The 12,381-nt window shown below is 39.5% G+C and overlaps 1 protein-coding gene across 1 annotated transcript in view; it reads left to right on the forward strand.

Moving 5' to 3' along the window:
* Nucleotides 1-12,381, forward strand: part of LOC122772635 (usherin-like) — a 111,561-nt gene that overhangs the window by 86,725 nt on the left and 12,455 nt on the right. The window contains exons 43-48 of the mRNA XM_044030822.1: nucleotides 543-705; nucleotides 813-960; nucleotides 5,173-5,330; nucleotides 6,057-6,204; nucleotides 8,316-8,471; nucleotides 11,340-11,487. Of these exons, the coding sequence (XP_043886757.1) occupies nucleotides 543-705; nucleotides 813-960; nucleotides 5,173-5,330; nucleotides 6,057-6,204; nucleotides 8,316-8,471; nucleotides 11,340-11,487 (921 nt within the window). The remainder of the gene's footprint in view (nucleotides 1-542; nucleotides 706-812; nucleotides 961-5,172; nucleotides 5,331-6,056; nucleotides 6,205-8,315; nucleotides 8,472-11,339; nucleotides 11,488-12,381) is intronic.

Genomic DNA, 12,381 nt, shown 5'->3' on the forward strand with positions numbered 1-12,381 from the left:
AGTTCATAGAGAGGGGGTGTGCTCCTATTGGCTGTTCTTCTTGCACATACATGATACTTTAGTGTAAACGCCACTTTTCTCCTTTACCCAAAAAAGCAAAGAAGAGTCTGAAAGAGTGAGAAAATAAACACAGTAAGGACTGAGAGGCATCTTTGTAACCACCTGGGTATGAGACTCAACAGTCAGGCAAACATCACCAATATTGATGTTGTTTACAAGTATTTGAGGCGAAACATCAGGAGGAAAAGGGGTAGCTGGTGGTATATAACAAAGCAAGGATATCCGCCAAACTGCTTACCAAATGTCGGAAGGTTATTTGCAGATTGCAGATGTTTTTATGGAGAGGAAGTTGCTACTTGCAGGAAAAGTCTAACCATTGGTTTCTCGCTGTGGCTAAACCAAACCCCATTTATTACCAGGGAATATGTGCGTAAAATAATATCATGTGGATGAGCACGTCTTGCAGTTATGAAGAAATACAAATTCCTTATGAAACGTCTCTGCAACAAATGGCAAATTGACGCAGATGATTCCATCTCCAGGTGGATCCGTCCCTCTCAGGTCAATGGCGTCTTGGAGTTCTACTCCATCTTCCTGTCACATGATGGCGCCCCGCCTGTGCTTGCCCATAACAGCACAGAGCTCTTTGAAGACTACACGCTTCGCGACCTGACGCCTGGAACAACTTACACCATCACTGTGGCTGTGAGTGTCCAACCCTCCTTACCCTGCCGAGTCATCTTCCTGATTGTGCCGCATCACTTTTCATCCTCTCCTTCATGCACTTGTGTGTGTGTGTTTGCTTACGTCAGGCCTGCACCGGAGGCGGGTGCACGTCGAGCCCTGCCAGCCAGGCCCACACGGAGGAGAGCACCCCAGAAAACGTGCCTGCACCACTGGTCACCCATTTGTCTCCATATGCACTAAACGTTAGCTGGATGCCTCCTGACACTCCAAATGGTGAGAAGACACACATTTTACACCAACTGACCGATAAATAATCATACATATTCAAAAGTATACAAACATTTAACCTCTAAATTAATGTTTAATTTGAGCTAAATGCATTTAGTATTTGTAATTAATAGTATTTTCTTTGACAAAAGGAAAAAGACTGGTAAAGGAACAGGTATAGAAATGTGTATCATTATGAATTTTAATTGTAATTGAATCATAGCTTTGAATTGGAGGTGTCAGTATTTAACCCAGCCTCAGAACCCACAGATCCAGTTCAGGGATTACCTCCATGTGACACAGGAGTACATTTCCAGATCGGTGACCGAGGGATAAAAAAAAAAAAACAGTTTGGGGGCGAAAAAAAGGAAACTGAAAGGACAGGGAATGAAGGCCTCAGAGAAAACAAGGCCAGGAGTAACGGAGGCGAGGAGAGAGCAGTGCTTGGCGAGGCTCCTTTAAGTGGATGAAAAGTGCTCCCTTTTGACTGAAAAGAGAACTGCAGGCTACTGAAGCTCAGACTCACTGAGTGCTGCTCGCTCGGTCGTCTCCATCCCTCTGATCTTCATTACAATCAGCTGCACTGTGATGAACCAGGTTGATTTAAAGTACGTCACTGTCTAAAAAAAAAAAAAATTAAAAATCATGCAGATATTCTAAAACATATGAATGTAACAAAACACTGTATTTCACTAAGTAAGTTAGCATCAAAGAATCCACATCCAGCGGCCATAACATTAAACTCTTATATGTTTTGATGTTGAGTGAATGCATAATTGTTTTAGGCTATTTCTATCTACGGTATTACACAGAATCATTTATAGACGTTAAAAGGACAAACAAGAACAACTCTGGACCATGGGTTTCATTGCTCACCCTACAACCTGTACACTATACAAATACTGTGGCACTATATATATTTATATAGAAAATATGCATGTATATATATATATATTCTTTTATATACAGTATATATATATACATACTGTGTACTGCAAATAACTGGCTTCACTCTTATGTCAGGTCTCGACGATTGTTTGTACTCGTAAAACTACATATCCAAGATATTGCAGTTAAATTCTTGTTTTTTGTATCTATTATTTTATGTCAACTATTATAAATAGAAAATGTATAAAAAGCTTAAAGTTTTAATATAAATGACCTGGAATTATTGTGCACAAATCATTTCACATATTATATACCTTAGATTTACTATCTTGTCCCATATTGATTAAATTAACTGGAAAAAATGAGGGACAAATACACTGACCTGCCACAACATTACAACTGTGTTTTTTTAACGTTATGGTAGATGTTATTTGTATGTCGCATCTTTCACCCTCGTTTAATGTCATCACTCCACTGTTTATTATAAAGGCACACAAATACTTGAACAAATGGCAAAAAGAAACACATACATTTTATCATTTAATATCATACTTTACATAGTTTTTACCCATAGGGATTCGTCGCCCACCTGCTGTGCTCATGAGCTACTATGGAACAAGTACGTTTCAAAGGGAAAGAAACAATTTAGAAAACATTTCAGGCAAATTCAGGAATAAAAGTTTTTTTTTTTTTTTAACTGCAGCGACTTTGTAACTGCAGCAGATGTTGACTTGCTGTAGAGACAAACTTTATTTTTTTTGTCAGTTCAGTTTATGTTATGAATAAAGCAGAAGAGCAGAAACATTGACATGTTGTGTTTGTTTTAAATTTCAGGCAAAGCAGCATGTTTAGTTTGGAAAGAGAATCTGTTCTTTTATCGTTGTGATGTTCAAATTTAAATTTAAATTTAACAATTAGGGAAGACACGTTTGATTTAATTTGGTGTCTCAGATCTCTGGATGTAAAAGCAGTTATTTTTGCGAAAAGGACAATTTTGAGAGAAAGAATGACTGAAACCAAGAAGTAGACATCACAACACAAACCGAACCGTGTGCTTGTTGTTGTCAGGTGCGCCTATCTTAATACATGCTGTGGAAATGATGCGTTTGGGAACAATCTTTTCGTCTCAAGAAAACTCTGAAACCACACATTTTCAAAGAACTGAAGCTCCCCACGTCACACTCAGAACTGTGCGCTTTTATAGATCAAACACATTAAACATAGAACTTATCAACACTTGCATTAACAAACGCTACATGTTATGAAACCAAATGAACGGCTCACGATGAAAACCCTCTGAGGATTTCCCAGCCCATTTCACCCCAACGTACGACACACGGGCACATACTGCCGCGCTCGTTAAAGTGTGTGTAATTCCATAATGCGCACATGTGTGTAATGTGAATCGTGTGTGTTTTACGCTTAATGCCACACGAGTGCATTTCGCGCCATAAACCCTGTGATGTGTGTGCATATTAGCCTGGATAAATTACTTAAAGCTTCTCTCATCTGATGACAGAAATTTATAACAAGGGAGACACTTAATCATGATTACCCGATTATCTCACGCTTAAAAAGCTTTAATTTTTTTTTGCTTAAAAAGGGAAGAAGGGCTCAGTGGCTCTTTTTCTCATTTTCTCTTCTTTTCTTTTTTTTTTCCTAAACGGACGGCAACAATGACGACGATGATGATGATGATGCCGATGAGTTACAGAGAAGGGAGATTCTGTGTTTTTTTCTCTCTCTCTCTCCTCCTCTCTCTCACCCCTTCTCCCCAATTCCGCAGGGATTTGTGGGGGATAATCCTCTCGGGGATTAGGTCGGGGCAACACGCAGACAAAGAGGGGAAATAAGCCTGTTATGCATTTGCTGCTTCATTTTGCAACCTGTCTTTATTACAACCTATACTGATATGGGCTTATTCACACACACACACACACACACACACGCACACATACACCCTCACATGCATGAGATTGGTCACATTAAGAGCTTCCCAGATGTAGTTTGGCGTCTGTGGGGTTTTTGTGTCTTCATTTCCCTGATAGGTGTGTGTGTATATCTGTATTGAGCAATAATAAAACCCACACATGATTAAAGCAGAATAGACTCTCAGCTCTTAGCACTGATCTTTTGAGCCCTCTGTATGCATTTTTATTAAGGAAAAGCGCATTTGGCATCACACTCTTTCATTTTTTTTTATTAGGTGGATGTAATGTAATGTAATGATTGTGTGTATGTGTGTTCATCTTACCTCGTGTGTGTCTACACTATGTTTGTGTGCAGTGTCCATCTTTGCAGATGAGTCTGTGGGTGCACGTGTGTCTGTGTGCGTGCGTGTTGTGCTTTGTTACCTCTCAGGACTTTTTCTGGCACAAGCACTCACCTTGCCAGGACCAGTGCTCCTCATTTAAAAATCATAGTTTGGATAAAGTTAGGTTTAGGCAGTAGTTTGTTATGTTTTTTAGGGTATTAAAGTGAAGAATTGCTGCACAGCCCGCATGTGCCTGTGTGTGTATGTTCATGCTGGACCCTTGTCCTCGTTATTTCTTTGGTTACCTTTGTCAGTTTTGGTGCAGTTTCATCCTCTGGTTCACACCGGGACATATTGACTGGCAGAAGTGAAGTCATTTTAAATTTGCATCATAACCCAGTGATCCAGGCATACCTTAGCTGCCTTTCCTCATCATCTGTAAACTGTGTGTGTGTGTGTGATGGACTGTTTCTGAAAATGAGATCACGTGACACACTTTTTTAAACAATTACATTAAAAACAATCTCACAAATGGACATTTTTGATTGCTATAGAAAAGTGTTTTTATATATGTATGTGTGTGTGTATATATATATATATATGTACATATGAGGTGCTTTGTTGTATGTGGCAAAAGTGTTATAGAGAGATATCCATTAACTGATTAACACAGTGATTACAGTTATACCTAAATCCTGTTCACAAGGACTGAGCTAAGCACCATTCTATGATGTCTGACATGAAATCAGGTCACTTCAGCGCGGTCTTGGTGTTGACCACTGCACTTTTACTTCTATCTATTTTGTTAGAACCGTCACCTATTTGACTGCACACTCTCATCTATTTGACTCTAAATAGGACCATCATTTACAGTGGACATCATGGTGTGTTGAAGAAGACCTGAAAACGTTGACTTTCAGGCTCATTTTCCTCATAGACTTGCATACAAATCAGTAGAGTTGATGCCTGAAGGCCGTTCAAGAGAATTCTATTTTTGCTCCACTCGTCACTAAATCCATATCTATACACAGTCTATGATTACACACATGACAACATTCCGTGTGCTCTGTTGACAGGTGTTTTAACCAGCTATGGCGTGTGGCTGGATGGCGTTCTCATTTCAAACGTGTCCTACGTCCAGAGGTTCTTTGTGGTGGACGGCCTCTCTCCATGGAGCCGACACTTGCTCAGGGTCCAGGCCTGCACTGCACAGGGCTGTGGCAAGGGACCGCTGGTCAGTGACTTGTGTTCTACTTATCCCAGAAATGATGTTATGTGTTACTAATACGATTTTACATTTATACATAAATGTTATCACGCATAAATGATAAATATGCAGATAGGCATGTGTAAAAAACATTTGAAAAGTGTTTCTCCTGTGTGTGCGTGTGTGCATGTGTGCGCGTGTGTGTGTGTCACCGGCTATCATAAAGGGTGATCGATCCTCTCGGCTCAATAACGAGGGCTGGCGTGATGACAGTGACATTTGGTAGGAAATGCCACTCCATGCTCAACGACGTCTCTGTCAACAGGCTGCATTTTGGGGCATTTTTCCAATACGGACGCCATATTTAGTCAAACACTGCAGGATGAGCTGACACAGCAGAGCAGGAGGTGGGGGTGGGGGGAGAGGAGAGGTGGAAGAGTAGTGTGAAGAGGAGATGGCAGGAAAAGGGAGAAGAAAGGTGGGGACTTTAGGGGTAAAAGTGAAATGAGAAGGACGGACCAAATGGTCAGGGCAAAGTGAGGTGAGGTGGAAAGTGAGGATGTGAAGGGGCTGCAGAAGAAATGAAGAGAGTGGGGTGATCGTTGAAAGAATACAGGGATAAAAGATCATGCGACGGAAAATCTAAGTTTCAAATAAAATAAAAGTGTGTATGAGTGTGAGTGTGGTTTATGTCTGTTCTGTGTACTTGAACACAAGTGAGCTTTTTTTCTTGTTTTTCTTCTGTCTTTACAGGTGGAGGTGCGTACATTAGAGATGGTCCCAGAAGGCCCTATACTGCTGGAGCTGACCAATCAGAGCTCTCGATCCGTGCGCGCACGCTGGACGGCCCCTCCCAGGCCAAACGGGAACCTCAGATACACAGTGCACTACAAAAGCTCAGGTAACATCCATTCAAACGCATACTCAAATACACATATTCATGAAATAGTAGTTTATTTGCCCCGAAGTTTTTAGTCTTTACAGCTTATCCTGTGGGAGCTGGAGCCTCTCAAGGGCCAACATTCAGAGACAACGAACAATTTACACAATTATGATCAATTTTGAGTTTCTAATCAACGTAACGGCAATCTGCATGTCTTTGGACTGTGTGAGGAAGCTGAATTACCAACACACACACACACACAAACACACACAGATCATGCAAAATCCTCAGGACCCAGTCAAACAGGAATTCAAACCAAGAACCTTTATATTTTAAAGCTTTATATGTTTTTTTTTAGCAACAATAAGAGCAGGAACAAAGGGCTCCTCAGTGCAGTAATGTCTCAAAGTAGCGGGAAAGGAGAGATCATGCAATCAAACAAAAGATGTTCCAGCGAATCATTAATCAAAAATATTGACACAACTCTTTATATTAGAGTTTTATATTTCTTATATTTCATAGGAATCTTTGGATCTTTGTGTTTTTTTTCATTTAGAGGAATATTTCCAGTCGTCAATTGATTCCAAACCAATGTTTTATTTTAGAACTACTCTAGAATGCATGTCTTTGTATTGGATAACAATGCTTCATTGTTTTGTTTTTTTAGTTTGCAACTTTTAATATTCAAAAAAAAGACCCCTTTGTTTTATTACTTTCATGTCATGTGACCCACTGACTCAAAACAATTCCAAGTCTATCACGTCTGTAGACGAACACGATACACGGAATGATTGCAGATGTGAGATTTACATAGACAGATGACGAAGAATAGCAAGTGAAACAAGAAAAAACATTAGCGGTGACCAACAAATCAGGTGAGGTGGACTGGACATGGACAGAAAAGGCAGAAGACGAAAACTGAACATGAATGAAAACAGCAGAGGATGCTGATTCTTGAAGTTTCCCATATCCACAAGTCTATCTGTCACACACACACACACACACACACACACAGACTGGGGCAGAGACTTTGATCTGCACCTCACAGAGGAAAGAGATTCAAATGAGTGGAGAGTAGAGGGAGAGGTGGTGTCTCGCTCTAGTTACCCATAACCTCTTGTTTCTTTGATACACGCTGCCTTCATCAGCTCACACATACAGTAACTGATGTGTTTGTGCGCATGTGTGGGTGTGTGTGTCCATCTAAATATACCGGATAGGCTCACACGGTGCCATTTTCTGATCCTTTTTCTTTGACTATCCTTGCATAACCTCAATATAGAGGTCTCTCTCTCTCTCTCTCTCTCCTTTGATCACCCTGTTATTCTCAGTCACTGTTCCTCTCTCTCTTGACGTCTCAGTCCCTTCTACCTGCTTTTCTCTTTCCTGTTTCCTCTGTGTCTTGTATGAAACTTTTCCGCTGTTTCTTGGATGACACTAATAGATAAGTGTGTATAATAATAATTGTAATCATTTATGTAAGTGGATGTCAGTTATCATGAAAGTAGAAGGCTCTGATTTTTGTGAATGATTATGATGAGCTTTTTTTGTTTCTCTGTTGTTTTTTTCCGTGTTCACTTTGGCTGACCTTCAACTGGGGATGTCCCGAATCCTTTTTCCCTGTTTTATTTTGGATCTCAGACAGACACTACTGTTTAAACTGTGGATCAAAGAAGCTTTATCATTACGACTGAACAATGAAACGTGAGCCAAGCTAAGTTTGGCAGATACTAGGTTCCCAAACAGTCATCAAACCGTCATTTTATTTTTTACTGCCATAAAACACCAACAATAGCAACAACGACTACTGAGATCCTTTTATTTTGTTCTCCTTTATCGAGGATATCAACTGAAGTGTGATGTTCACTACCATGAGTGAGATGTCACATGATCTGTGGATTGTGTTGGTCTAAACAAGCAAACCCCAAATCTCTAAAAAGGAAAGCTACAGAATTATAATAAAAGAAAAATATTAAATATTCCGGTCCAGGTCTACTTTAAAACCAGATACATATTATGTCCTGAGGTGTTCATACAAAGTTCCTGTGGAGCTTAATGACCCTTAAGACGTCACTGTCCCAGAACCTTACATGTGTGTCCCTCTTTTCTCTCTCTCTCTGTCTTTTAAGATGGTGATGGAGCAGTAGATGGAAGTACAGCAGTCGGCAGCTGGATGTCTGTGCCCGACCTGCGGCCTTACACAAACTACAGCTTCTGGATCAGAGGGTGTAACACACAGGGCTGTGTAGAGAGTCTGCCACTCAATGTTACAACACCTCCAGCAGGTATTCACACCCAGATCCACCCACTATGTCACAGGTTTTGAAATCTATGTCTGCACACGTCGAGTGTACAAATCTGTTTGTCTTGATCTGATGCGTACTCATATGATAAATTGATAAAGTGATTTAAAGACTTCTCAAATATTACAGATGTGTGTTGAAATACATGGTATAATTCTCAGATTGATACAATTAAAATATAATTTGGTTGACATCAAGCAAGTGATTAGGAATGCAGGATTGGACTTTTTGCCAGTATCTGCTGATACCGATATATATATACATATATATATATATATATATATATATATACTGTATAGATATAATTACACAATGTGCTTTTTTTGTTGGAAGAAATGTGCTTGTTTTTTGCAGATAAATGTTCAAGCTGACCAGAACAGATAGTAATTACTGTATTAAGTGTCTGTAATAACACACATTTTTAACACACATGTCTCCACCTGTCTCTCTCTATAAAATTATGAAGACACACCACACCCCTGTCTTAGTTGGAGAATAACAAAAGACAGACTTTGGAAAGTTCTGCTGTTCAAGTTCAAAACAAAGGCATAAGAAAGTATAAATTTTAAATACCAGACGTTTCCTCTCTTTCTATCTCTCTTTTTACCTCTGTGCCTCTGGCATCTCTTTAGACTTCTTTAAGGCAAACTGTCTTGATGCGTCCTTGTTCTGTGAAAGAACAGAGAGAAGATAGCCAAGCCAAAGACAGAGGAGCAGAGGAGGAGGGGAGCGGAGAGAGAGAGAAGTGAACATAAAAGTGCATAGTTTAAAACGATTAGTGACACCTCTGATATTGTACCTGCTAACACAGCATGAGAGAGACACAGGCTCACCAACAGTGTGTGTCTGAGGTGTATGTGTTTGTGTGTGCGTGTCTGTCTATCTTTCAGAGAGGCAGAAATCAATGTATGTTTCAGTAAAGATACACACAAACACACACACAGGAGATGACCTAATAACCTACAGTAAACTAGTAACAGATGAATACAATTTAATTCACAAATTAAATTACCCTATCAATCTATGAATATCAGTTAAGCATATAATAATTCATCCACTAAATTAAATGATGATTAAGTGATGTTTTTGAGACACTTTTTGTCATAAAACCACTGTTGTGAGTGAGGACAGTCTGACACGACGTTATGTCTTCTCTGTCCTCACAAGACGGACATTTGTGTGCGTGTGTGTGTTATCTTTAGAATGTCTTGAGCAATCAGTCTTGTTGTTGTGTGAAGACACTCATGGGTCTGATTGTAGGATCACTTTATCCTCCTCTCCGCTCACATCGCGAAACACTCCGGTCACTCTCGTTCCCTCCTTGAGTTTGTTGTCTTTATCGCTTTCTTGCTCTGTCTTTATTTGGGCTTCCTCGGTTTCTGTTGAGAGCACAGCCATCAGACTGAATCAAGATGTTTTCAACACTAACACTATGCTATCATGTTCAGTTGGAGGAGAGAGCCACTACTGGGAGAGAGGGAGAGTGTGTGAGTGTGTGGTTATAGTACATGAATAAATCTGACCACTCTTTGTGACATTTTCTTTACAAGGTCTATTACTTTTATCTTTTTTTTTGCCATTTTATCAAATGTTCAGGTTTACAACGATTAATTGATCACTCATCTATAAATACATTATTCATTCAACACTAAATTATCATCAACAATGTTGATAATCAACTAATCTGAATGAGTATTAAGCTGATTTTCCAGCTTCTTAAATGTAAATATTTTTTGTTTCCTTGCTCCATGTAACACTTAAACTTGGAACGTTTAACCCTTTGTTTGTTTTTTTTGGTTTTTGATTTTGGCTGTGTTCATGGATATGGCATGAATTATGGCAGGGTTGTGTATTTTTGTTTGATCTTGCTATTTCCAGCTCAGCTTCTGCAGTCAGGCTAAAATACACTGTCAACAATCAAGTGTTACACTCATACTCTTAAGTGCAAAACATGTCCTATTGAAACCCATTCAAGCTGCAAGGTTTGATCTCACTTTCCTTAAAGCATAATACATGCATTATATTATATCTGGGTGTCAATATGGGCTTTTGCCTTGGAATTGATTATTTTGGCCATATTCAGCATATGGAGAAAAAACATGCTATTTACACTAGATGGCAGTGTCACAAGTGTTGCTGCTAATCACTGACATGTAGAAAAGACTGTAATACGTCAACACAAAAGAAAATGCTTTTTGCATGTAGTATATTGAAAGCTATATTTTCAGTTTTTAAAAACATCTAATCCAATCCAACTTAATTTCTAAGGCACTTTAATTGACACACAATATGGTGGCATCATGACAAAAACCTGGCATTTAAAGGGTTAAAATGTTTCAAAATTAATTAGTATTTGATATCAATAATTAAGACAGATGTTGGTGAAAATAAATCAGCTCAATGAAAGAAGAAAATTATAATGTATAATATTTTTTATAGCTTGTGCTTAGCGGTACGAGTGTGACTAATGTAAGACCCGGCCCAAAAGCAACTGAAAAAGACTCTAAAAGACAAACACAATAAAATCCGTATGGGTGGGGCCTCTCAGAGATGGAGAGATTGCCTCAGGTCGTCTTGTATGAAGTCTGTCTGTCTGTGGTATTGAGAGAAGGTCAGGGTAGAGAGCCTTCATCTCACAGAACTAGCGTGGAATGAGACTCAGTATCAGCTCTTTTTATTTTGCTTACCTTCAATAATACCTAACCCAAAAATTGTTGGTCTGCATATTCAAATTCAGAGTCAGAACGCAGAACGCATTCATTGCTACAGTTAGTCTGAGTCTGAATCTGAGTCATCATTGTTCAAGTCAAACCACAACTGGAGTACTGGAGTCTCTCTCTCTCCTCACAGCTCCAGACGGGTTATTACCTCCATGGTTGACACACTCTGCTACTACCAGTCTGAATGTGTCCTGGTCCCGTCCTGTGCACGCCAATGCACCAGGCCCACTCCGCTACAGCCTGCACATGAGGACAACCCCACAGAGGCCGGTGATAAGGTGAGAATAAAAGTGCACACACACAAAGAATCACACAGGAGTGGAGAAGTTGGCACAAACTTGCATGTTAACAAAGAGAAATATGAGCAAGACAGACACACTAGACCCGGATATTTTTGACATACATGATCACCTGAACAGAGACAGAAGCATATACATGTACCTACCAAGAGGTACATTATACCGCACAGCTGAATGTGTCACATCAGTATGACGGAGCGTCAGAAATACAGAGAAGGGGATGAGCCGTGGAGACGACGGTCAGATTCAGAAAGCCAAAAGAGGAAAAAAAAAAAATCAGAGACGGGACAGGAGATGGAAAAATGTGATAGAATAAAAAGAGAGAGAGAGGGTGTGCATCTGATATGTATTCATTACATGCTTCCTGACAACAAATTGCAATTTAATCCAAGAAGAGGAGGCTCTCATTCTGCGGTAATAAATAAATGACTAGCTACATGTATTATATATCAGACAGCCATGCCCTCCTCCTCCTCTGCTATGGAAATCTCATTGTTCCCTGATTTATTCATTCATTCATCCCTTCTATCTATCTCATGCTAAATGGTCAACGGTCCCTCATTTATGACAATATTCTTTTACTTGTCCCAGATTCCTTTGTATGATTATAAGACAGGGGATCAGGTCTGACACAAGAATATGATAAAGAAGCAATGGAAATAGTGTGCATTTTGTCAATATAGTTACTGTTTAGGGATCATGTGAGATACGTCCCTTGACACTTTTGTATGGATGCACTTTAAATAAAGATTCACTCAGAAATGTGTGCTGTGGTTCTGAGTGTCAAAAGTCAATTTTAACGTAACTTTTAAGGAAGCGTTTCACAAAACACGTTGACGTTTCTGGGAAACCTGGGAAATGAGTGTTTCATGT

This window comes from Solea senegalensis, linkage group LG7 (assembly GCF_019176455.1).
Source record: "Solea senegalensis isolate Sse05_10M linkage group LG7, IFAPA_SoseM_1, whole genome shotgun sequence".
Taxonomy (NCBI): Eukaryota; Metazoa; Chordata; class Actinopteri; order Pleuronectiformes; family Soleidae; genus Solea; species Solea senegalensis.